We start from the raw sequence: 27,330 nt of genomic DNA, 5'->3' as shown, positions 1-27,330 counted from the left end.
GGACTAAAATCATCAACTGTTCCCTGCAACAAGGGATCATCCCAGACTCCCTCAAGATTGGGCAAGTCACGCCTATACTCAAGAAACCCACAGCTGACCCGGCTGACCTAAACAACTATCGTCCTATCACCAATATCACCACTCTAGCAAAACTGTTAGAAAAATGCGTACAACTCCAACTGACAAAACACATTGAGCAGTTTGACCTCCTCAACTCTCACCAATCCGGATTCAGAGCAAAGCATAGCACGGAAACGGCCATGACACACATAATAGATGATGCCCTCCAAATCCTTGATCACAATGAGTCTTGCCTCCTCATCCTTCTTGACCTCTCTTCAGCATTTGATACGGTCAAACACGAGAATCTACTGGAGCTCCTAAATACCAGAATGGGCATATCCGGGACGGTTCTCAAATGGTTCACGTCCTTTCTGCACAACCGTTCTCAGAGGTTCAAAATCAACAACGCACTGTCCTCGCCTGTGCCAGTAACACTGGGCGTCCCGCAAGGTTCCTCCCTATCCCCCACATTGTTCAACCTCGTCATGGAACCACTCACCACCTTGCTTCAATCTTCTAAGGTACATTTCCATATGTACGCCGATGACACTCAGCTCTACCTCAAGCTTCAATCCCCTGAAGACATCAAACTGTTGAATGCCACACTAAGAAACACCCAAGCTTGGCTGGCCGACAATCACCTCAAACTAAATGCTCTGAAAACTGAGTTCCTTCTGATCTCTCCTCCTGCGAAAAAGGCCATCACCCAAACCTGGCTCAATCATCTAACCGCACTCAATGTCCAACCCACCATCGTGGACTCAGCGAAATCCCTTGGCATCACACTGGACTGCAATCTCGACATGCAGCAACATGTTAGCATAGCAACTAAAGGAGCCAACTTCCAAATCAACACGCTGAGAAAACTCAAACCCTTCCTACCACCCAATGACTTCCAAACTGTGGTACAAGCCTTAGTCATTCCTCGCATAGACTACGGAATTGTGGCTCTTCACGGGCTCCCCCTGACAACAACGGCTCCCCTAAGAGCCTCCCTGAACGCGGCCGCGAGACTCATCACTGGCTCAAGAAAGCACTCGCATATATCCCCTGACTTAAAAGCCCTGAACTGGCTGCCTATTGAAGCCAGAATTCAGTTGAAAATTGCCTGTATGACACACTCGGCCGTACACCACAAGGCACCCAACTACCTCTCTCAAAAGCTGACCATATCAGGAGGCTCAAGATCCAACAGAAGCACAAACACTCTCCTCCTGAAACCACGGAGATTCCGGAAGGAAAAAACATACAAACGCTCCTTCTCTGGAATGGCACCTAGGATCTGGAATGCACTCCCGCCAGAAACCAGGCTTATCCCGTCCACTATACTCTTCAAGAAAGAGGTGAAGGCCATCCTTATGGCTAAATACACCTGAACACTATTGATACTGGAACAATGACAGTATTCGGCTCCCACATTATCGGCTGTCTGAATACTTATCTATTTCAGTCCATTTTTTGTCTGATTCTGGATCTAATTCATTGCACGGATGCTATACTATTGATTTCCAACTTGTTTATTGGGTTGTACTCTAGGACTTGAGTGCCTCAATAACCTGCAACGCACCCACTACTGACTACTACTTTGCCTTCAACATTGTGTTTACTCACCCTCTGGGGTGCTATAATCTTATCCTTTTAGACATTGTACTGCTTCCATACTATTGTTTCTTGATTGTTTTTACTCTTTTTACTCTTGTATGATTGATACCCTATTTTGGCAACTCACTGTCTACGGAATCCCATATTGATTTAAGAGCCTTGTTTATCCTACCTACTGTTTCTGTAAAGCGCTCTGATATCTGCAAAGATCTTGTTCGCGCTATATAAAACTTTAAAAATAAAATAAATAAAATTGTGAACAATTACATGTTTAAAGTCAAAGGGGAAAAAGAGCTGAAAGAACAACTGGGACTCTTACACACTACCCCTCTACCTAATCCCCACTGCCAACGAGGAAACTAAAATCAATCATATTTAGTTTTATAAAGTTATTTAGTCATTAACAAAAAAACAGTTTAATAATTACAGATGTTTCATAATCAAGCAGCCCTAATATTTTTCACATTTCCAGAATTTGCCATGTTACCCCCCTTTTGAGAAATCAATCATATTTAGTTTTATAAAGTTATTCAGTCATTAACAAAAAAACAGTTTAATAGATTACAGATGTTTCATAATCAATATTTTTCACATTTCCAGAATTTGCCATGTTACCCCCCTTTTGAGAAATCTTCTATGGCTCCCACCGGAACAAAGAATCACCTTTAAAGTCTGTTGCATATTTTTAGACAACAGGATTAACAAATACTCCCCTGTTCGGGAGCTTCGATCAATGTCCCTAAACTTACTTACTGTCCCAAAATACAGGAAGGAAAGTATGGGCGGGCGCAGCTTCTCTGTACAGGTGGCAATAATTTGGAGCTCTTTACCTTTGTCACTCCAATCTTATACTGACCTTGAAACATTCAGGAAGAACCTGACCTGGCCAATTCAAAAAGCTTACTTACTGTACTAACTTCAGTGCTCAGGATTATTTTCGGACAATTACCCCATAGCAGAAAGAAACAGGACTGATTTGCATGTAATCGAAATCTGTTTGCAGTAGCATACTTGGTGAAAAACAAAGGACTTGAATGCAGCCTTGAGTGTTCAGCAGTAGCTGAGACTTTTTACAAACATTTCCCGTATCACCTTTATGTTTTCAGTCTTTGTTTCCTGATGTTTAGGTCTCGGCTTCTAGACGGGCATACGCTCTCTGTTGCGAGACATATTGTGGGTTTACGAGGAACAGAGAGGAAGTTGGAGCCCTCTCATTGCTTAACTGTCACTCTCATTTGCCTGCTTCTCATTTGTGTCCCAGCATGTCAGTTTTCTATTTGTCCCTCCCCCGGACATTGCCTCTTCACCATCCCTTTTGATTAGCTGACTTCTATGCGTTCAGTGCTTGCTTTTCAAGCACTACTTTTTCTTTTCAGTTAAGCACTCCATGTTCTTTTCAGCTGTCTCGCATGTGTACTCTCCTCTTGTACTTTGTGTTGCTCTGTCATCCGAGCACTTCCCCCACCCTCCCTCCATGTTGCGCTCACCCTCGTGTGCTTCCCCCATTGCTTTCTCACCTAGGTGCTGCTTCCACCTACTCACATTCTCCTTCCTTGCCCACTGCTTCTCCTTCCCATCCTTGTACTCCGCCTGTTGATTGCTCACCTATGTTTTTCTATCCCACCAGCTCCACACTCCCGTCCATTGCTTCTTCTCCCCCACACACACTTTCTGTTGCTTCTGAGATCCCAGTGTTCCTTCCACCACCATGTTGCTTCCACTCCCATTTAAAAAAAATAAAATAAAAACGTTCATACATTACAAACGGCCTGAGAAATTCATTGGTGAAGACATTCGTTGTGCCTGCCCTTACAAAATGCATTGAAGGCTAGTTTTATTCTTTAGTCATACGGCGCAACATGGCTAAAATCCATTGGCAAAGCCAACAGGTCCCAAGGACAAGAATGTTGTTTTTAGAGATTTGCCCTCCAGTCCCTCAACCCTTCCTGCCTCACAGGCCTATAACAGTCCCTGATCTGACTAGCCCTAGGTGGCATGAGAAGGCCTTCCCCCAAACTTCCTGCTGTGTGAATTTACTATTACTACTCCCACTTAACCCCTCGTCCAGGGCATTCAACCAATGGGTCAATTTGAGGGCTGGAAGGGTTAAGGGAATTTCTTAATTTAAGCCAGTGGTTGCAGATGGAGCCTACCAGCACTAATTTTTGGGGCCCGTACTTAATTTGTTTTTAGCTGACTTTGATCCAGAGCAAGAGCCAGAAAAACACAACTGAAGGGAAGAAGGAAGAAGACAGTGACTAAGAGAGAAAGCATGGATGAAATAAAAACCTTCGAGAGTGATATCAAGAGGCAGGGAGTGTCTGGTGGTGAACATGACTTGCAATCAAGACCATGCAGCTTTGGTATTCAGCATCTTGACTTTTAATAGCATGTGCCACGGACTTCTGAATAGAACTTAGGGCCCCCGTACTTATTCTTTTATAAATCAAGCACTGGTTAAGGATGTCTCCCTGTTAAATTTGGGTAGGGCTTTCAGCTAAACCCACTGCCTTTTCCCCCTATTTTATCCCCCCTAAGCCTCCATTCACTCCTTTTCCTGTTCAATTTACAAAATCGAATCACTATTCAATCCAAAAAACGATGCAGACTACCTTCAGTTTCCTGCTCACTCTGGGTCCCTTGGGCTGCATTACATCCAATGAGGACCTGACAGACTTTGAGTTTCACATTTAATGTTTCCTGGCCTTTTGTTGCTCAAGGGTAGACTATGTGCAGTACTCCTTTGGTGGTTCACCAGTGCATCTAGTGGGATGGATTTTGTTGTTCCTGAGTCAACCCATGTAATACTCTCTAGTTTCCTGACAGTGTCTCAAGTGAAGTTTGTCCTCTGTAATACCACATAACACTCCTATGTTGAGTGCCTCAAGTGGGTTATTTCCCTGTCACTCCTAGTTTGACTCTGCTAGCCAAAATTAAATAATATGGTTCACCTGTTCAGTTGCCATTACTTACAGGGTTCAGCCCCATTCCGTCACTGCTTTCTCCTCACTTAACATGACGGATCTATGCTACCATATTTGATTCAAAGAACTATTTCTGCAACACAAGCACATTTCAAATACAATTCCAAGTTTAGTCAGTCATGCGAGTTTGAATGTCTTTTACAAGCTTTATTCTCCTTAAGAAATTAGTAATTATCTTTTTATTCTATTTCTTCATTTGTATTAGTTAATAAATCTTTAGTAAAGTTTAAGTAAATCTCATAAAAGGTTTGGTTATAATCGAATAGACAAATAAGGCATCAAGCACGTTCCATAATGTAATAAACCCTATTCTAAAAGTTCAGACCAGAATTTCAGAATTAGTAGAACCCATGAAGAGTTCAAGTTCAAAGGAAAAGAGTTAGATCAAAGGAGCATAAGCTCAAAGCCAAATGAAAGCAGCAGAACGTCCCATAAAGAGTAGGTCATGAAACTTAGCCGAGTCTCATTAATTCAAGTAAGTGATCATACAGTTGCAGTAGCATTCTGTAAATATAAAACCACAGAATGAAGTATGGATGAACAAAAGCAGCAGCCACAACCATCAGTATAGGATAAGAAGGTAGATCGAAAGCATTGGGAAAAGAGCATTGAAGCTAACTAGGAACACATACTAATATAGAATAAGCATGGGCGAATTTTGCAAATGCGAATTCGAATCCGCAAAATGTGCGAATTTGCGGATTTTTTTATTTTTGCGTGTTCGCAGGTGTTCGCGAGGCGCTTTGCGTGTTCGCGGGTGTTCGCGAGGCGCTTTGCGTTTTCGCGGGGGGGGGTTCCTGGTTATTCACTGCCACACTCTCATTTTTATGCCCATCTGCCCTCTGTACCACTCGTTTCTGTGCCCTTCTGCCCTCTGCCCCACTCATTTTTTGTCCCCTTCTGCCCTCTGTCCCACTTTTGTGCCCTTCTGCCCTCAGCCCCACTTAGAATGGCGCCGGCAAGCTGCCAGCGCCATTCTAAAATAGCTAGAAATAGCTTCAACAGGAAGCACTAATAGATAAAGTAAAGCAGGTGCTCCAGTTGAAGGTCAAATTAAGTTACACAATCTTTAATCACCCCAAGTTTGGGGTGATTAATGATTGTGTAACTGAATTTGAGCTTCAACTCGAGCACCTGCTTTACTTTATCTATTAGAGCTTCCTGTTGAAGCTGACTTTTGTAACCATTTTAGAATGGCTCTGGCATCTTGACGGCGCCATTCTAAAAGAGTTATAAAAGTCAGCTTGAAGTTTTGACCCAATCCGTTCCGCTCGCGGAATTTGCGGGAAATTCGCGAATCTCGCGGATTGCCAATTTACCGAAAATCCGCAAAATCCGCGAGCGGAACGGATTTTCCACCCATGCTTAATATAGAAGACATCAATAAATTTTGCAGACATTGTAGCAGGCTCTTCCTCTCTGAAGCAATCAAATGGCAGCTCTCCTCTGTGAACAGGTTTAGCTCTTCCTTTCCACAAAAATACGAGCAGATTGCAAAGCGCTATCACAAGTTAGCTACAGACATTATTACGTAGGTAGGTTCTGGAAACACAAGTCTCAGTTCCCATAGGCATCGAATGCAGATTGGATTTCTAAATATTAAATCTTTTACTGCATACACAATGAACTATGCTAAAGAAGAGGAAAATTAACTTGCAAAATACTGTTTAGTAATGCATTTCATTAATACAAACCAGAAATATTTTTTTGAATAAGCAACTTTTCTATTCAGGCATTATGTGAAATAGGGTGGGACTCGGAAGTTAATCATTACAAACAATATGTTTCTAGTTTAAGAATACATTGATTAAAACCCGGAACATTCTGCAGTTATGATGAACATTCCTAAGCATGTCCCATTAAGGTCAGACGCCTAAACTACTCTTGTGCGCAGTTTTGCAATATTAGGTTCACTTCTAGTTATAGAAAGCTTTCTTCTTAGCATTTCTACGGCCTTTACACATAGCTATGACTGCCTATTTCAGTTTACACATTCTAAATGCGTGTCATTTCAGTATTTAATTTCACATTAATCATTGCACATTTTTAACTGTTAATCTAAATAATTTGCATTTTAATTCGTCGACCTTATCAACTCCATAGAACATTCACTGGAGCTTAACAGTGCCTCCAGTGGACTTGACTCTGCTGATTGTGTGGATCCATGGTTGACCTCACTGAAGTAGATTGGTGGTAGTTTCTACCTATGATACAACCCATGCCTAAATATGGTAAGTTCATACATGTGTAATAGCTGATATCCTCATATTCTCTCTAACATGCCAAGCTACAACCAATAGCCTTTCAGCCATTAACTTCAAAGGGCATTGCAGGGGGTAGGATAGCAAAGCGTTACACCAATACACAATGCAATACAACACTGATACGAAGCCCTGTGTGCTGGCCACTACCTGAATAAAAACACCAAGTCTCGCCCACTGCCTCCTGCTGAAGACTTTACAGTGTAGGTTCAATATGGCAGAAGTATGAATCCGAACTGAGCTCTTCTAGCGAATACCCTCAAAACCATAGGCCAAATGAAACAGCAAACAAAATCTTTTACAACGGTTCAGTACACTGAGCTGTTTAACCTTTAACCCCTTGCGTGCGGGGCGTATTTTCCGCATGTGCTGACTCCGCCTTGCGCGGGCGGAGTCATGACGGAATGGTTCCGTCGTCAGCACAGCTCAACCGATGCTGATGACGGAACCGTTCTGTCATCAGCACGCAAGGGGTTAAAGTGCAGGTAAAGGTTAGCCAACACCCACACTAACCCCCAGTGCATGTACACTGGGGAGGTATATAAAGGCTACAGAGGGAGTCTTTTTTTTTTTTTTACATCTGGCTATTTGGGAAGAACTTTATGAGCAGCTTGATTTTTTTTCTACAGCAAAGTGAAAGTAAAACGAGCCGATGGGTTTGTTTTACTTTCACCGAATCAGTGCCCAGGGGAATATCTAAGCCCTTGCGCACTGAATCTTTTGGGAGAGGTATCGTTGGAAAGGAGGGAATCTCACCTTTCCAATGCTAACTCTTCTCAGTGGATTCCTGCTTAGAGGTCGCCACAGGAGAGCCATCCCGAAGCAGGGTTCCAACCCCTAGACACCAGTCATGGCCCTTAGGCAATGACTTGTGCTTGAATCGAATACAGTTATTTGAACGAACAAACGACTTGTGCTACCCCAGCACATTTGATGATTACAATCTTTCTCTTCCCTCGCAGGGCAAATGGGGAAATTACCCCTGATCTCCCCCCTCCCCGGTAAGAGGAAGAAAGCTCACTAGATGCCTGGTAAAGCTTTTTTTTTTTAAATAAGCAATGCAATGCCCCACCCCAATAAAATGGGACATCAGTCTTTCTGTCCCCTGGGGACAGATGGGGTAATTACCCCCATTCTGCCCCCCTGAAAGCCCACAAGGTGCCAGGGAAAGATTTAAAAATAAATATAGAGGTGAGGGCATGGCCATGCACCTATCATAATTAAATGGGGCATCAGTCTTTCTTCCCCCCTCCCGGGGGGATATGCATGGGGACTTCCCACCATATGCATGGTCATGCCCACAGCCCAATTAAATGGGGCGTCAGTATTACTTTTTTTTTTTTTTGCAGAGTTTTATATAGCGCAAACTAGACCCGAACCGAATCAGGTATCAGAGCGCTTTACATATCACCAGTTACGTTACATGAGGACACACATTCATTTTAGGCACGGGGAGATTAAGTGATTTGCCCAGAATCACAGGAGGTTTTGGCGTCGTTACCGAGACTCGAACCCAGATCCCCAGGTCCGAGGTCGAGCGCCCTAGTCGTGAGGCCAACTCCTCTCCCCCCAAGGATAAGATAGTGGCAATTACCCCTGATCTATCTACCCGGGAGTGGCAGATTGCCCACTAGGTGCCAGGGAAAGATTGAAAAATATATATATTGGGGTGGGGGCTGCCCACCATGAGCATGTCCATGCCCCCACCCCAACAAAATGGATCATCAGTCTTTCTGCCTCTCCTGGGGGGCAGATGGGGCAATTACCCCCAATCTGCCCCCATGAGGGGCAGAAAGACTGCCAGACACTAGGGACTGCATTCAGACATGGGTCTGTGCTTCCCTCACTCTGGGACTCAATAGCATTTCTGTCCCTCCAGGTTGCTGGATTGGGTATTCACCCGAATCAGCTATCCCCATTGGGTGGGAGGGGACAGAAAGCCCACTTGATACCAGGGATTTCAAAATGGCACCAAACAATTAAAAGGATGGGGCTATGTTCCTGGCAACGAACCATACCACTGCCCAAGAGGTGTCAATAGTGTTTTTCTGCTCCCTGGGGATAGATAGAAGGTTTGTACCATTTGGGGAGCTTACCCCAATCCTACCCACGGAGGGAGTAGAAAATCCCACTAACACCAGGGAATTTGCCTACGGGGCAAAACAAAGTGCTGCGGGTATTGCGCTCTGGCATTGCCAACACCCCCACCCGAGAAGGGACATACCAGTCTCCACCCCCCCGGTCCCCCCCTCCCACCCCGGCACAAACAGGAGGTGTGCCTCCAATTTGTATCTGGGGGCACAAAGCCCACTCTATGGCAGGAATATATTTTTTTTTAATGAAATAATGGGATGGGTCCGGCCTATTCTAACAATCCTAACATCAGTCCCTACCTTCACCCCTAAAGCCTCAACAGTCTTTCTGCTCCCCTGTGGACTATAGCAGCCCATCCCTATGGCAAGCGTGAGGACATTTGATTCTTTTGGGTGCTATTTGTACATATGAGCCAACAGTGTATGGCTAGCTCTCAGAATGGCGAATGGCTTCACTTTTTAGGCTTGGGTAGGTTACCAACTAGAAAAACCTACCAGACCCAGACAATTCCGAAAATTAGACATCCAGAATGATGTGCTTTGCATGGATCCCACAACATGTTCTTACCCAAAATACCTCAAACTTTGACTAAAAACTACATCTTTCCAACATTTCTGTGAGGACAACTTCTGCAATCTGTTGGGAGCCACTCATTTCCTACCACTCAGCATTCTCACAAGTCTCACAATAAACATGGTACCTCACTTGTGCGGGTGGGCCAAGAGACCTTGACATAAAAGACACTATAATGCTAAGAGGCTAAGAGAAGAGATCAGCAGTAGAGGTAGCTGTAGGATGGGGGGCTTTGCTCTGAAGAAGGCAGTTCAAGTTCAAGTTCGGGCATTTATATAGCGCACTACTCACCCAGAGGGTCTCAAGGCGCTTGGGGAGGGGTTCATTATTTGTCGAATAGCCAGGTTTTAAGTTCTTTTCTGAAGGAGGTGTGGTTTTGAGTAAGGCGGAGGCAAGTGGGGAGTGAGTTCCAGGTCTTGGCTGCCAAGAAGGAGAAGGATCTTCCTCCTATGGTGGATTCACGGATGCGCGGGACTGCGGCAAGGGCTTGATTGGAAGATCTTAGTTGGCGGGTGGGTTTGTAGAAGGACAGCAAGTGGGCTCATGTAGACGTTGAAGAGGGTGGGACTGAGTGAAGATCCTTGTGGTACTCCACAGATGACTTCAGTGGCTTCTGAGATGAATGGGGGAAGTGTCGAAAGCGGCGGAGAGGTCGAGTAGAATGAGGGCCGCTGTTTCTCCGTTATCCAGTAGTGTTCGGATGTCGTCTGTTGCTGCAATGAGGGCGGTTTCGGTGCTGTGTTTGGCTCGAAATCCGGACTGAGAGGGATCAAGGGAGTTGTTGGATTCAAGGAAGGCGGCGAGCTGGCTGTTGACGGCTTTCTCAATGACTTTGGCCGGGAATGGGAGGAGGGATATGGGTCGGTAGTTTTTAAGTTCAGAGGGGTCTGCTGTGGGTTTCTTCAAAAGGGCGCTGAGTTCGGCGTGTTTCCAGCTTTCTGGGAAGGTGGCAGAGTTGAACGAGCAGTTGATGACATCACGGAGATGGGGTGCGATGATGGAGTCAGCTTTGTTGGAGATGTGGTGGGGGCAGGGGTCGGTTGGCGAGCCAGAGTGGATTGAGTTCATTAGGCGGATGGTGTCTTCAGTGGAGATTGGGTTCCAGGCGCTAATGTTGTTAGTTGGCGGAGTAGGATCTGAGGGGGGTGGGGAGGGTTGATCGCTGGGAGTATTCTCGAAGCTGTTGTGGATGTCGGCAATTTTGTTGTAGAAGAAGGAGGATAACGCATCGCAGAGGTCTTGGGAAGGGGTGATGTCGTTAGATGCTGCGGTGGGGTTGGTGAATTCTTTGACAATGTTGAAAAGTTCCTTGCTGTTGTGAGCGTTGTTGTCGAGACGGTCCTTGAATGCTGATTTCTTGGCGGATCGAATCAGTTGGTGGTGTTTGCGGGTGGCTGCCTTAAGGGTGGCCATGTTGTCGGTGGTTGGGTTTTTTCTCCATGTTTTCTCCAGGGTGCGGCATAGGTTCTTGGATTTTTTAAGGTCATTATTGAACCAGGGAGCCTTTTTGCTGGCTGATTTGATCTGGTGCTTTTTCAGGGGTGCTAATTCGTCAGCACTGTGGGTGATCCATTGCTTGAGATTGGTGGCCGCTTGGTTTGGGTCCAGTGAGAGTGAGGGAGGGTTTTGGTTGAGTGATGTGAGGAGTTGGTCGGAGGTGATTTTGTTCCAGTTTCTCCGAGGAATAGGTAGTGGGCGGTTGTGGGTCAGGGTGGTTTTGTAGCTGAAGTGAACACAGTTGTGGTCCGTCCAGTGGAGAGCTGTGGTGCGGTCGAAGGAGATGTGTTTGCTGGAGGTGAAGATAAGGTCGAGCGTGTGTCCGGCTACATGGGTGGGGGTGTCAACAAGTTGTTTGAGTCCGAGATTGGCCAGGTTGTCCAGAAGGGAGTTGGTGTTGCTGTCGTGTTTGTTTTCAAGGTGGTAGTTGAGGTCTCCTAATAGGATGTAGTTCTCGGAGGCGAGGGCATGTGGGCTGACGAAGTCCGTGATGTCATCGCTGAATTGAGTGCGGGTACCTGGAGGCCTGTAAATGAGGGTGCCTCTAAGTGTGGTCCTAGGGTCGGTGTGGATCTGAAAATGGAGATGTTCAGCGGTAGCAAAATTATCGTCGGAGCTGGTCGTGATTTTGATGGTATTCCTATGGATGATGGCGATGCCTCCTCCTGTTTGATTGGTGCGGTCTTTTCGGATGATCTTGTAAGCGTCCGGTATGGCTATGGCGATGTCGGGTGCTGATGATGTGTTCATCCATGTTTCTGTAAGGAAGGCGATGTCCGGTGACGCAGTGTCGAGTAGGTCCCAGAGTTCAGTTGCGTGTCTGTGGACCGAGCGGGTGTTCAGCAGGATGCACTTCAGGCGGTTAGAGTCGGAGCTGTGTGTGGAGGAAGTAGATTTGGTGAGGGTCCTAAAGCAGTTGAACTTGCAGGAGATGGGATGGCTTCGCAGCATTGTGGTGTGCGTCCGGGGTTGAGGGCGAGGAGAGTTGTGGCATCATATGTGACTCTAGTGGGTTGGGTGCGGCGGGGAGCAGGGGGTCTGGCGCTGGGCGCAGTCCAGGTGCGGACGGGCGTAGACGGGCTTACCTTTGACGCACCTTCGGCGCCCATGGGGCGCGACTGCTGCGCGTGAACGCTGCGCGAAAATGCATCTCTCATGTATGGATGGTGGAGGGGGCGGGGCGAGGGAGGAGCATCTGGGAGGCGTGTGCGTGGTGCATTTCCGGCCAGGTGGGAACAACAATAACAAGAAAATGGCTGCTAGCCAAAAAGCCGAACCAGGATAGGGTATGGACACAGTGGGCGCGCTGCAGACGATTTAAACAGGCAGCAATGCACAAGTAACAGCAGTGTAAGAGCGCTCTATGGCAAATTAGCGCTGTGATTCTACTCACAATGGCAGATCTCAAAGATTTTAATTTATCAGATAATGATCTAAACCGGCAATCTAGCGCAGCGATAGAATGTTAACTTAAGTCAGGGTATAGCGGTTCTTGTAGAGTAGCGCTACGATACCAGTCTGTAGGTCTGTAGTTTGCGTAGGGAGCAGCGTGTGAGCATCCGCTTCTGATGGGGATCAGGGAACACTTAAATAAAGTGTCTATATTTCTCTCTACCAGGATAGAATGAATGAGGAAGAGTGCAAAACAAAACCCTTGTGGGTCCATTACTAACAGTCTTATACACACCTTGCACCTCTCAACCTTCACTCACTGTGTGATTACCTCAGCACTGACCACCGTTACGAAACAGCAAATACATTTATCTATGAAAGTCTACAAGGGCCTCTTTTATAATTATTAACCTTTACCGTTCATAATGGTTTGTTAATAGTTGTTCGTTCATGTTCTTCCAATTGACTACCCAACAAAACTTTTGTTCTTTAAGTGTTTGAAAGCCACTGTTTACAAGCAGTTTTGAGTTGCCCCTGATTTGTGAAACTAAACACAGACAAAAGCCTAATGAACCAGTTTCCAAGGAAATCCTGCATAAATTACCTTTAGAAGCAGTGGATATTTACATATCCGCTGTATAGGTGCGACTAAATATCCTTCCAGTGGTACATCTGTGTTCTTTCGACCTCCTAGCAACATGCAGTTCTGAAGCAGAGAAATAGAGAATTGATTTATGGAAATCACACAGAACCACCATTATTCCACATTGTGACTTGTAATTGTGCATAAACCAAACCTACTTGTGCAAACACAGTATGATAAATACTTGTTGATATTGATGCATTATATTCACAGTTTATTAGAATATCACAATATAACGTGGTTGCAAGTGGTCTAATGCCCCATTGCCAAAAGAACATACCACCAAGCTTGGGGAGTGGATAGCAGTGAAGTGTTTTACTTTATGGTTCAGCTGTGTGAGTTAAGAATCTGAAGTCGCAGTCCCTAAGCACAATCCGAAGGTAGGTGGGACAAGTGGTGTGCAGTTGTTACCGCCCATGATGTCTGGACCTTTTGCTTTGCTAGTTACACGGTGTGCCTTATGAGTGGGTGAGCACTATTTTGTTTATTGACACGGATGTATTTGCAGTGGTCGCTTTTGTTAAGGAGCGCTATGCTTCTCTAATTTGCATGCGGAGAGCGGCACCTGCTTTAGGGACACCACGCTCAGTTTCAACTTTTATTTTTTAACTTGAATGCTGAGCACGCCGTCCGCATTAGGGACACCGCGCTCAGCCCAATTACATTTTTTTTAACTTTGAAGATGAGCCTGGCGCCCGCTTCACGGACACCGTGCTCCGCAATACAATAGGTTTGCTTTTGCAACTCTTTGAACTATTGGTATTGTAAATGACAATGCCTTTTAATATTGTAAAAGGCATTGCCATTTAAAATGCTAACAGCTCCAAAAACTCGCAATTGTGAGACCTATTGCATCGTAATTGTTTGTTTTTAGTAACTGTTGATCTGTTTGAGCTACTAACAATAGTTATTTTTGATGAAATCTGCAAATTATGCACCAATAATTATGTGGCAAATGCAGCAAACCCATAACTTTACAGAAAATGCTGCGGCCCCAGACATATAATTCCAGTGGACTGGCATGTACGTTTACAAAATTCACTGACAATTATAAATAAAAACCAAGTTAGAAAATTGTGTTAGTCTCTGATTGATACAGAGAGTGATCCTGATGAGGTATGGGGCATAGAAGTACTACAAAGTTGAATATTGTGTTAAGGGAGAAGGGGATGAATATGGGAGAACCATGGTAAGGTCTAGCCAACTTAGCACCAAGCTGAGTGGAATCAGCTGTGAGGCCAGATCTTTCTGAGGTTAAACAGGTGAAGTCTGGTGAAAGTAGTGGTTAAGGAGATGACTTTAGCATGTGGATTGTAAATGGAACTCATAGTGTGTAAGATGATCATGAGTGAATCCAGGATTTCAGGAGGGAGAGGGTGAGGGAATGCCTTTGGGGAATGTGAGGGAAGTCACATAGTTTGTAGATACTAAGGCAGCTATTTTCCCGGGGCAGGGTGTAAATGAAAGGAATAAACAGACTATTTGGGCCCCATTGTTAAACAGAGCGCACTTAAAACTGTAAACAGATAACAATCTCAAAGGTAGTGGTGTTTACTGATAACAGGAGGGGATTCTGCGTGGCATGTTAGGGACACCCCTACGCAGGAAGAAGGGTGAGTCACATCAGTGGCGGCTCCTCCACCATGGCAGAGGAGCGTCGCCCCACTGCCTTTAAACAGTGCAAAGTAAAGGAAACATAAAGTGATAATAACTTTGAGTTATTATCATTTTATGTTTCCAGGCAGGGGGTGGGCGGTGGTGCTCAGCTCTCAGAGCAGGGGAGAAATGGTTTGCCCACTCCTAAGTGTATATCACTGTTTGGCCGGCCCTCTCGGGCTGCCCAAAACTGTCATGCCCACTTTCCCTGTTCTCCATGCAGGCTGCTTTATAGCCTGCATGGAATACATGCCCAGGCCCCCAGTTCCTGGCTGAGCATCGGACGTTCAAACCAATAACAACGCTGGGATTGACCAGGGGAGCCTGGCTGTGCTTCCTGTTCCTCAAGTCCGGTAAGGAATGTGGGACTAGGCAGCAAGGTAAGTGTTTTTTTTACTGTTTGTTTACATTGCGCACACCCCCTCCGTGCCTTTCCCCTCCCATTCCACTACCGGCAAGCCATGCCGGCCGCCATTGAGTCACATGCAGAACACAAAGACGCTGAGAAAGACCAATCATAGAAATAGCAAGTGAACTAAATACATGTAGTGTGATTGATGCCTGAAGTAGTTATGCTTCTAAGTATGATGCAGTAATCCTCATGTTGATAACTGAAGTGAGAGGATGAAGAGAATGGATGCTTAGCTGTGGCTTGCTGTAGAGAGGAGAAAGAAGACTGTCAAAGCAGTTTAAGTTGAGTGTTTTCTTTAATCAAACTGCACTGTTATATTGGCTGTGCTTTGAGAAGTGTATGAAGAATAACCTCTCAAGCATTTTGTGCTAAGGTGTCACTTCAAATGCCTATCCCATTCCTGAGACCAAGCGGGATTTCATGAATTGTTGCAGTTGGGAGGATTCTAATGTTTACCAAGGACTTAGAGATCCAGAGGAGGTCACTGTTGTGGTAGTAGGTCCTAACAGAGCTGGCTTTTTAGACTGATTTCCAGGAAAGAGCTTTGATTGTTCAAACTGTTTAGGCAAAATACCAGCGGTGAGTGAGTAATTATTAGGGGTTTATTTTGGCTGCCTTTATTGCTGGAGTATTATTTGGGTAGGTTGAATTTGGATAGTTTCATCTGGTACTTCGGGCTGGTTAAACCAAGCAGGGGTCTTACTCCAATTTAGGGAGTGCTAGAAGTGCATAGCTAATCTGACTGGCCATGCTAGAAAGGATACAGGACAGAGAAGTAAGAGGAAATTGTAAGTAAAGAAGTTGTTTATACTATGATTAGGTCCAGAGAGACACTGACATGAAGAACCGTTTGATGATTTCCCCGGATTTATTCTGGGCATTGGGGATTGTGGCATAAAGAACGCCTCTTTGCTTGCAGTAAGGCCAACACGAACAACGTTGAGACTTATTTGAAGGGTGTTCACTCAAAGTGACATTGTCTGTACTTACTTTCTTTACTTGTAGAGATATCCCCTGATGAAGGGCTGCCAGAAAGCCCGAAATGCATTGGGAAAGATGAATGATTAATATGTTTGGGCATTATTGACATCACGAGGAGGCAAACGCTTTGGTTACAACCATGAAAGTAATGAGTTGAAACAAGAATAACAAAAAGAAACAAAGAGATAAAGTATAATAAAAACTTCAAACCCACACCTGTTGAGAAAACTTTATCAAATTAACACAACAAGATTATCAGACTTTTCAGTCCTTAAAGCGTTGCACAGAGGAGTCTTCCCCTCTGATAGGGGCAGCTTTGTATTAGTCATTGTCAGTATTCTGCCAGGAAGACACTAACCGTCAACAGATTTGTATATGTCTCTTTGGTTTTGTGAACAATAGGCTGAGAGGGTGAAGATGGAGAAAGTCACTTTAAGAGAATGTATTCAGGTGGTGTTGCATAGTTTTAGAGATTATATGGAGGTAGAGAAGATGAGTATAAGGGCATGGTTTGTCTTTGTCCATGTTCAGGTGAGATCCATCTGGTGGTCCTTGGAGTGTGATGAATGAAACAGCAAAGAGAAATCTGAGAACCTGATAAAGAAATATATTGCAGGTTTAGAGATGGGTGGCTGTCAAGTGAATTTGTCCAAACACTGAAGTCATCTAATAGGAGGAATTATTTGGCTAGGATAGACTAGTAGGTAAAAGTTCAGTAAAGGCAAAGAGGAAAACAGGGTGTCATCCTTGGTAACACATTTGTTTATGTAGAAGGTGAGGAAATGGACATTTTTTGTGTATTAAGTAAGTGTGTTGAGAGATAGTGACTACGGATGATGAACTACCTGTGAGTGATGGCGATGCTTCCACCACTGGGAATATGCCCTGTTGTGAAGCTTGATGCAGGAGGTGAGCTAAGTGTAGGTTGGCAGCTTTGCTGTATGGAATCAGTCAAGTCACAACAAGAATCTAGTCGTCAATGTAGATGTTTGAAAGTGGTTGTAGATGAATGGTGTGTGGCAGTTAGGTTGAGGTTTCGGGTTTGAGTAATAAAAGATGCCCTGCCTAAAAGGATAGAGGTTTATATGGGTGACCTTGGTTCAGGAGAAGAAAGCAATTGTGGTTCCCTACTAACTGCTCATGAGTAATATCGGTGACCCCACTCCACCTAATGGAAGTAGTTGTGGCAATGAAAATGTGTATGTTGGCTGTCAAAGGAATTACAGTGTTGTTGTTTTGTCCAACATGTGTGAGATCGAGGTTTACAGCAATGATGTTATAAGAAATATAGCTGAGATTAAATTGCTGAGAACTGTAGGTGAACAAAGCAGAGTGATTAAATCCGAAATGCAATGATTGTGAATATCAGCTAACTGAGAGGGGTAGAGTACAGGAGATGTAGCAGTTAGAAGCCTGAGGTACATAGTCAAGGATTTCAGAAATTGAGGCTTGTGGTATGAATGTAGTTAAAGACGTCATGTATGACTTACATGACTCTGATTCCCATGTTTATCCTCAGAGTTAAAAAGTCAAAATACCTGGATGGTGTGGAACAGAGTAGGATGCAGGCCGCCGGTAGGGTTGTGGGGGTGGCAGAATCAGGCACTGCATGTGGTGAGGCAAAGTGGGGTTGTAAGAGCCACTGACCAAACAGTACAAATGGCTCAAACGTGAGATGTCCGAAGGGCTTGCACTACAGACCGGCCATGCCACTGCTGTGCCACTCCAGTGGGCTCTTTTAGTCCCGAACTCGAGCACGTAGCATGGAGAGTGGTATGTGTTAGGGGGAAATGTTATGTTCCGCTTTAGAAAAAGATGGTATTTTGGGCAGGGAGGTCACACAATGACGCAAGGTTTGAGAACTTCAAACAGCAGTTGCAACTGTTGTTTCCTTACAGAGTGTGCAACTGTCAACACTGCACCAGTTGTCAATTTCAAAGCATTCCACTGAGCACAGTGGATTGAATTAAATTATTTTATTCGAGGTCACATCACATTTTGCCGTAACAGTAACAGACAGTAACAGAATGTAATTGCAATGTTTTAATGTGTATATACATATTTAAACATTGCCAATGTAATAAAATAATTGTGAAAAATTCTGAGGGGGGTTTGATGACTTTTTTTCCAGGGGAGGGGGGGCAATAAAAGTTTGAAGACCAGGTCTAGAGCGTGTGCATACTCTAAAGATAATGGTACCCACTATTCATCAAGCTATCAGGAAAGTCCCACGAAGCTACGCACGGATATATGTTATGTTACGTCTCCACCTTTAAGGTTGTGCTCATTACCTCGTGTACAAACATATCCATCTAAACACCACATTGAATACCCTTTAAGCACTAACGTAGAAATGTCACCCATCAAGCCAACAGCGACACCAAACAGCCAAGCCAAGATTTCCAATTCACAAGCACATTTTGGTACATAGAGTGTTTCTTACCAGAAGAAATGCCCGCACCGTCCTTATTTTGTTCAGCTCAAGGAGAAGCTTTTGTGCCTTTTCATGGTTGCTGCAGTATTCATCATAAATTCGAAATCTGTCTTTCTGTTGTGGAAATGGAAACGTGCATGCATGGTTAGCCAGGGTTTCATTGGTGGTATTGAGCATGCACACATTGTCACGCCATTTGTAATTGGGTCCAAATCAACAAGCTTGTATCGAAATATGCATTCGCTAGTAGGATGTGATCTATGGAGTTAACTAGATAGATCACAATGTTGGGAAGTTTAATAAATTTCTTTTATGACATGTTTATGTGGACAAAATTAAATGAAACACGTGACCCAGACATCATAGTCCTGATCTTGTTTGAGTGTCTAGGGGTGTTGGACCTCCAGTTTCCCATGTCCTAGGTCTGACGTAAGACCACTCTCTGCTCTGATGGTACTCGACTGTCACTATTATTCTCCGCAGCAATGGCAGAGATGCCATAACAACCATAGCAGAAGATATATGTCATCCTGATCCACTGTTTTCCAGAACACTGTATGCAAAAATATTGTCAGACATAAAAATGGTGTACATAATATCATTTTAAAAATGTCTTGATGAATGTAGATTTTTTTTTTTATTAATTTCCATAGGGGAACATTTTTGTAGACAATTTTAGGACATGCTATGTATGTAATCTGGTATTCCTAAGTATTCTGTTTACAAAAATATCATAGCAATGGGTGTAAAAATGTTTACTCTGCAACAGAGCATTATTTTTGTAGACTATATTTAGGAAACAATATGGTTTTGAAAATGTATTTGTCACACGAAATTCGGACAAAATGACATTCTGATATCACACCCCCCTGATCTGATTGTATTTGATTGTTTCGCATCTTTTCGGCAGCCACTAGGGAAACAACACAGTCGCAGCTTAATGCAGTCTTCTAATAGTTGTTTCCAAACTATAAAGATTTTGGTTAGAGAGGTTATGAAGAAAGTACATGCAAAAAGATTCTCCATAAATAGGTAGCATATAATCACCTGTGAGCCTGTCATCAATAAATATATTTTATTAACCTATTTTTAAAATAATCAAGCGTATCAGCTTGCTAATATAAGACTTACTGAAAACTAAGGGCCTTATTTATGAAGGCCTTGCACCGCCGGTGCGTCACTTTTAACATGGGCACTGGTGGCGCAAGGCTTTCATAAATGAGGCCCTAAATGTTTAAGCTCTTGCTACGATCTAGACATGCAGCAAAAGGAAAACGAAAATATGAAGTAAAGCACATAAAAAAGAAACTCTGATAAGAGGCCATGTGAAGAAAGAAATCTAGAGGACTTGGAGAGGGTGGATCATTTCTATAGTAAATGGCATATCTCTATACAATGCACATTCATTGCAAGGACTATATTAAGAACTGATGATTACAGATCATTAGAAATCATATTATAATACATTAAAATAAAATGTCAAATGTTAAATCCAATTCCTCCTTTGCAAGATGTTAACCAAGATAACAGACTACCTGGTGTGCTCGGAACATCAGGTGACCAAAGCCCAATCTACTCTCAACATCATCAAACAGGAAATTTAAAAAAGAAAACAAATAAAGGGCAAGGAAACAGACAATACTAAATGATACAACAACTGTATACCCATTCTACAAACATTCTTACAGCTGAACCGTGCCAGTCTATGTGACATATTAATCTGGCCTCCTTGCTGAAATCTTTAACTGGCACCATTGATCCGCAGTCTGGAAGGTAAACCGTGGCCTAGAGCTCCCTGAAACCAGCAGGTGGAGACTGTGTTTGCACCTGTTACCTTGGCATGTCCTGAATTGCTGCTCAGGTGTTTGTTTCTGGTATGAGTCACGGAGATCAGGGCATGGTGTGGGGATTACCTTTCTCTTCACCCTTTGAGGTGTTCCTTGCTGTCTGTGCCACTTTGCAGTGTAGAATGCTCACACATTCCTGGACAATGGATTGTCAACTGCACATAGATGACTTCTAAAGATTCCACTAAGCTAAGACTTAATAGATTCCTATTATTGTGTGGCTGTGTTAGTGCACGCGTTGAACATGCTGAAAAAGTACATTTGCTTCTCCTGTTTGGTGCCTGTCTAGATAGACAGCACCTGTCGCCACTTGTTCGTAGCATGAAATTAAAAGGATAAATACTATTTCATTCAATCTAGAAGACATATGGAGTGTGGGGCCTGTCTGGTTCCGCCTTGTGAATGTGAAACAGAAGATGGGAATGACAATTTTCCTAATATGGCTCAGCTTGCTGGACAGAGGATTTTTTTTCTTTTTAAAGTACGAGGGTGCTCCTCAGGTTTATAGAGCCACTCTCTATTGGCCTGAAAGAGGATAACCTCTTAAACCCAAAGAGGATGTATATGAGTCCAAAGAAAATAAAAATGAAGAAGTCTCACACCAGCTGAAGGGCCGGGGAGACAGTCACTTTGAGCCTGGAGAGACAGTTTCTTGAGCCTTGGAGGGAGCGGTTGCTTTGATTGCCAGCAAGTGACATCCTTCAATTTGCAAGGAGCCTGGAGAGGAAGTCCATCCACCCATTAGCAAGTATAAGGTAGGCTACCCAACCTTTCGAGCCTCCGAGGTAGGGCTCGCTCAAGCCTGATTGTAAGGCGGGTAGGGACCATTGTGCCTTTAGAGGTAGCTGCTCTCCTAGATTCTATAGTGGGTATACCCAGTGGTGTAACATAAGCCCACGTGGTGTGGGGGCCCCAAGCTCCAGGGGGGCCCTTCAGCAAAAGTGCTAGGTGGTGGGCCAGGGAGGGGTGTTCCCCCCATGTGCTATGCAGGGCGGCCCACTCAAGTTTCATTATGCCACTGGGTAGATACCTCTAGTTCAAGGAAGCAGTTTGCCCGGGTCTAGGACTTGAGTTTATGGTTAGAGCCTTCTCCTTTTTTTGATTCCTTGTTGCTAGGAGGGGTATACTTGCCAATACTGCCACTAAGAAAGAAGGGACCATTTGCTTCTAAAGGCTAGGTTCGCACAGTTCTAATGCTCATTTCCATTGCAAGAGGGAAGATGCCCAAATGCTCCTGTACATATCCACCCGCCCGAATCATTGTTCACCTTTAACTAGCCGTCACCTACTTTCAGCTAATGAGAGCAGCTGTACCCATGTTAGGGGCTCAGTATTGCTAGCCAGAGCTGGTCTGCAGCCTCTGCTACACTTGGCCTCTGAACTACATTTTTTCTGAAAATTACCCAATTAATCTAATCTGGCTGAGCACCTAACAAATGAAAGAAGATCATATAATACTAATGGTTTCACTACAGATTCTATGTGCCTTCTTGAAGGAGACTAGGGACCAGCGTAGAATGTTTCCTTTTGGGGTGGCTAATTTGACCTGTTTTCAGCACCTGAGGACGATTGGTCTCTTTTGTACGTAACTTTAGTAATTGTATGAGACAGGGATATCTGCGCCTGACCGCTCTGACTAGCATGCCTGATCTGTCCAAGGAGATATTCTATAGGCCCTTATTTGGCAAAAGGCTAAATAGGGATTGGCTGGGCTTGCAAAGGATGGTGGCAGACTAAAATGTCTAGTTACATGGCAGTTACATGGCAGAGATATTTTGATAATGTATGGAGTCATATAGACCTGGGAGCTAAGATGGATGCTGCCTGTTTGGAATATTACTTATAGTACCATTTGCAGGATGTGCACATGGGTGAATTGAAATTACATTTGCTCATGGAGTTTAACATGAATTATTAGCCAAGATTCAGAAAGAAGCCAGTAAAGGCATACTTTTATTGGCATTTGATAGGTTTGAGTAAAGGGAGCGGTGTTTTTTCCCATTTTCACTTATGAGTTTGATGAGAGAGTAGCTATATTTCCATCTTTGCAGTTGATGCATAGCTTGGTCGGCATATATTGTATGATGTTATTTGTGCAGATTAATTCTAAACAGCATTTGATTTGGTGAGAAATGAATGGAAACCCTTGAGCCACAAGGATCGATTGAAGGGGAATCTGAAAGCGGACGTAGACTTTTCCTTTGTTGAGAGGTAGTCTTGTTTAAAGAGTTGTTTCTGCAATTCTTTTCTAAATTGGAGCAGAGTTGTGGCAGTCCTGATGAATGAAGGGATGTTTTCCTGACCCTGGGTGCATAGATGAGACCTGCTGTCTTGTGTTTTATTTTTTTGTGCATCTTTGTCTCTTCTGTTGTGCCACCATGCTTGTCGGTGTATCCCAAGAGCCTTCAAAAGTGCTGAGCTTTTCAGCCAGGTAGGCGGTCGTGATGGCTTCGTAAAAGAAGCCGCTGGTTTTGAAGGTGTTGAGTCGGGCAAGAGGAGCAGTTGCGTTCCATCAGGGTGAGGAGTGATGTGGTCATATTTCTTTAGGTCCTTGATGAGCCCTTCTGCACCATAAATGCCATCATGAGAGGCATTAGAACAACTGAGTCAGAGTTGAGCCTGGGAGGCCTTGGATCCTAAGAGCTCACAAGGGGCTCCAACACCCCAATGTCAGTTAGTAGCACTTCAAGAAAGAAAAGCAGGCATAATGATTTGTAAAAGAATTACACTTCTCCAAAAAGAGGAATGATTGAACTGATCATGGACAATAAACTGATCAGGGAATCGTGGCACAGGACGGATAAGAATGAATGAACACCTATTCAGTGATAAAGGAATGTGAAGCCACTATGCAGATTGGTGGCAGCAGGCAAGAGAACCACTGCATCGAGGGCAAGGTTCATATGATGGACCAATGGAAACACCGCTGGAAAGAATAATGGTTGATGAACAAAGAATTCTTGCCTGGATAAGATATTGAGTGGTAATGGACAGTGTGATATATAAAGAATGCGCAGTACATCTTGGGACCCAAACTTATAAAATGTAGAGATGGAGTCCCTCGCTACACAATAATAAAGGAAGTGACAGAGAGAGAAGAGTCAGATTGCTGTAGATAGAGAAAACACACTCGAACAGAGGGGTGAGAGGATTTACACCCCCTTCGACCTCCCGCTCTAACTTATATCACAAAAAGAAGGGGAAACATTTTTAAAAAAGAAGAAAAGTTACGCGGGGAGAGGAGAGACAATTGAGTCTGCCAACAGTTTACCTCGCAAGCAAGAGTACTAATAGGAAGCTGTTCCCCTCCCCCGCCATTTTGAGTTTTTTACTAATATAAACACGGTTCCCCTTCACATAGCAAAGGGCTCTTTCGAAAGGTGATTTTCCCCTTTTTTCACTTCTGATTTGGTAGAAGGGTTGTCACCCAGGTTCACAAAGGTGAGATTCCTGAAGAAAGCCGGGGCACTGTCATTTGCCGGCTGAAACATGTCGACACTTAGGCAGTGTGGAGCAGGTGGAATCTCATAATAAGTTACTCCACCTAGCATCCACGTTTTTCCTTTTAAATCCTGGACAGGGGACCTGATATTAAAATTGGAATAAGGATCCCCTGGGACCAGCTTTTAGTTCTACTGATCCTGCACTATTTCCTCACCTTTGAGTTCTCACTAACTCTGCACTGTATGTTGTATAGTCTTCCCCTCCCTATGGCTCCACCTCCAGTGTTGGGTAAACACGGAGGTGTGTTAGCAGCCCTATGATGAAGTATGACACAGCTTGCTGTGTGTGAGGGCAGTTTTAAAAGCAAGGTGCTTTTTCCTTGACGCACTCTTAGTTACTTTTCTTCTTTTTCTAAAATGTTTCCCCTTCTTTTTGTGATATAAGATTGCTGTAGATACCAAGGCAATCATCGCAGAATACATCAAATGATGATCAATAACTGTGTTTAAGTCTTAAGCGAAGGGGGCAAGTGATGAAGGACAGAGCAGGAAGGGGTATGCCTGGTGATGGATCTGGGATAGATGGAAGAATCCATGAAGGTTATTGTAGCATTGGTAAAGCAGCCCTCAGCAGGCACGTTTGTAAGTTCTGTACATAGACCTATGCACCTACTGCCATTCTGTATATTGCCATGTTGACTATAGCTCTATCTGGAAGAAATGCTGCTGCAGGCACTTAAAAGAAGTAAATAGAGAGATCAAGACTCCTAACATTTGCACCTGAGGGATTCATCAAGAGGTTTGTCTCTTGAACCTTCAAAGGCAGCAGTGATCTAATCATCGCACCTACAGCACTGTCTGTCTCCCGTCACCTTCTCCTCACAGCGGTTTGAGACAGACATTTTTTATGCCAATACTAAAGACATTGGACAACCAGGTGATGCAGCCACGCAGCGTTGCATCGTGTTACTTGCAGTCACCAATGCATGGCCTGCTGGCGTCTGCCTCAAGCTGCGTTCCACTCCAACATGTCTTTCTCGTTCCCCATAGCTGTGAAGTCAAGCCCGTTAAAAAGGGAGTTGTGTTATCTAGGTCTCTATAGCATACTAGGGCCTCTATCCCATCAGAAACACCTTCATGGCGGTGCACTTGAATAGCAGTTTCTTTTCATTGAAAAGCATATGGCCAGACACTTCCTATTTGAGTGCAGAGTTCCCATCATGCACACTCTTATGTTGCCATGCAGTTTAATTAATATGATTTACATTTACATTTGTAAATTCATTTTCACGTGGAAATGGAGTCTGCCAGGATTTATTTGACAACATGTCCTGCCCACAGAGGCACCGAGCCGCTGAGCACCCTTTTCAGCTCTCCCTTTACGTTTGAATCACTGTTTGCCATCTCATCTATTTATTTGACGAGGCCCAGAAAGAGTTCATTTCCAAGTTGTGGTAGGAGTAGTCTCAGAGTTCACTGCACGCAGGAAGCTGTGGCTGCCACCTTGTTGCCTTCACTTTGGTAAGGCTGAGCGGAAAACGAAAAAGAAGCAATGGTGGTGAGGGGGCACGAGCGGAAGGGAAGATTAACTTGTGGAGAAGACTATGCAGGGAAACATCACAAAGCATAAAATGGTCAGTACCGAGGGAAAGAGCCAGGCGCAGGTCTTTGTCATAGAGGACAAAGGGCGCCAAGCCTTCCATCTGCGGGCAGGCTGACAAGGTGGTACTTCTACCCTGCTGGGCTAAAAGCAGTGTCTGGAGCGTCTGATGCTGGGCAGGATTAGGCAACTGGGGTTCCATTCCAATGTCCTGGTAGGACATTGTCTCGCTCTTTACAACAATAACCAGTCTCGCCCTACCATAGCAGCCTCTAGAGCGTCTGTTAAGAACCCAAGCGAGAATAGCGTATTCCCTTCAACCACACCCAGGGGGAAATGCATCTCACTTTTGCTTCTAGCTGCCCGAAAGTCAGCAGCCCAGGTCTGGAAACTACAGACAGCCCCAGAACATGACTTGTGGTGGGTTCAGTTCTGGTCTTATTCTTGCAGAGGAGAAGCTCCCTGCTACGTACACCAGGAAGTACAGAAAACTGAGAGAGCGTGGAGCTCTACACGAGAACATCACGTGGTTGATGGGGACCCGGCAGTCTTGTCCAAGCTGTGTGCGACGCCTCCTGCTGGGGGAGAGATGACAATAATGATCTTTAATGAACTTGCATTTTCCTTTCTACTTGCTCTATTATGCAGTGGCCCTTGAACAGCCAGTGGGTTTACCTTTCCTGCAGGCCTACAATGATCGAAAATAATCGCATTAATACCCTGGTGTGCTTATAATTAGGACTTTTACATATGTCAGTGCTTCAAGTGAAAGAGTCCATGTTGAAAAATGAAAATAAAGTTGATTTAAAATGAAGTTGAGGAAAGAAAGCTTGGAGTGGAACGGAGACCTCGTGGAAGGCACGGACACTCCTTCGTTGTAGCCTGCGTCTGATTAATTGTATTTTGCTAATTCTATTTCTTTCGGGACCAAGCTCCTTTGCATTGTGGCTAGATTCGCGCTACAAAGACTCATCATACAAACAGACCTTGGTTTCGGCGCCTGGAGTCGTGTCTTAGGAACGGGAAAGGTCAAATTCTGCGCTCAAAGCCAGCATTGTTGAGCTGCACAGTCTTACTCCGGCAGTGCATGGTGGATAAACTAGCTGATTTTGTCGTGTAAAGAAGGCTCGTGTTCTTATGTTTTAGTTTTTTTTTGCTCCTCTGTTCCAAACACTAATGAACTCTCGCCTACTGTCATGCAGAGTAGTGCCTTTATGCTGTCACTTCAGCCAGAAGCACTAGTGATGGGCATCCCAACAAACAGTTTCTAATTGATAGGCTTTTTCGGGACTAGATATTTTAATGTGTTATGATTTTGCTTAAACGACGGTGTTTTCAGGCTTTTCATACTAGGCAAAACATTGAGTTGCATATAGAAGAAGAGACTGAACTGTGAACACCAGTAAAGCCTAGCCCTGGACTGCCCTACCAGGAAATCTTGCTTCAGCAAATATTTGCTTTGCAAAAGTTACTTCTGCCTCTAAATAAACTTTGCTGAGGCTTGGCTAAAGCAATGTTATGGTTTGGTTGACATAACAGACTTCTGGGCCTCATTTATGAAAAGTGACGCATCGCTGCGTGAAAACAGCGATGCGTCACTTTTCACTGCGCCCTCTTTGCGAGACCAATGATGCGTCATATTTGCAAAATGACGCATCATGGCGCAAGGAGTTACAGATCCGTCAGTATTTCTGACGTATCTGTACAGCGCAAAAGTGACACATTGCTGGAGTGTGTCACAAAAGTGACGCAACTCCAGCAATGTGTCCTTTCACATGGGGCAAGCCCCATGTGAAAGGGCCTGCGTCAGTCTTACGCCTTCTGTGAGGCAGGCGTAAGAAATTGACC

The 27,330-nt window shown here is 44.3% G+C and overlaps 1 protein-coding gene across 2 annotated transcripts in view; it reads right to left on the bottom strand.

Annotated features, from left to right (window-relative positions):
- PREX2 (phosphatidylinositol-3,4,5-trisphosphate dependent Rac exchange factor 2) overlaps positions 1-27,330 on the bottom strand; it is a 1,248,069-nt gene that overhangs the window by 1,022,761 nt on the left and 197,978 nt on the right. For both annotated transcript variants that reach the window (XM_086965847.1, XM_086965848.1), the window contains exons 4-5: positions 18,602-18,706; positions 13,071-13,172 (exon numbers count right to left, since the gene is read on the bottom strand). In XM_086965847.1, the coding sequence (XP_086821973.1) occupies positions 13,071-13,172; positions 18,602-18,706 (207 nt within the window). The remainder of the gene's footprint in view (positions 1-13,070; positions 13,173-18,601; positions 18,707-27,330) is intronic.

The sequence above is a fragment of the Lissotriton vulgaris genome, chromosome 4_1 (genome assembly GCF_964263255.1).
Source record: "Lissotriton vulgaris chromosome 4_1, aLisVul1.2, whole genome shotgun sequence".
Taxonomy (NCBI): domain Eukaryota; kingdom Metazoa; phylum Chordata; class Amphibia; order Caudata; family Salamandridae; genus Lissotriton; species Lissotriton vulgaris.
This window is presented reverse-complemented; position numbering and strand designations above follow the sequence as displayed.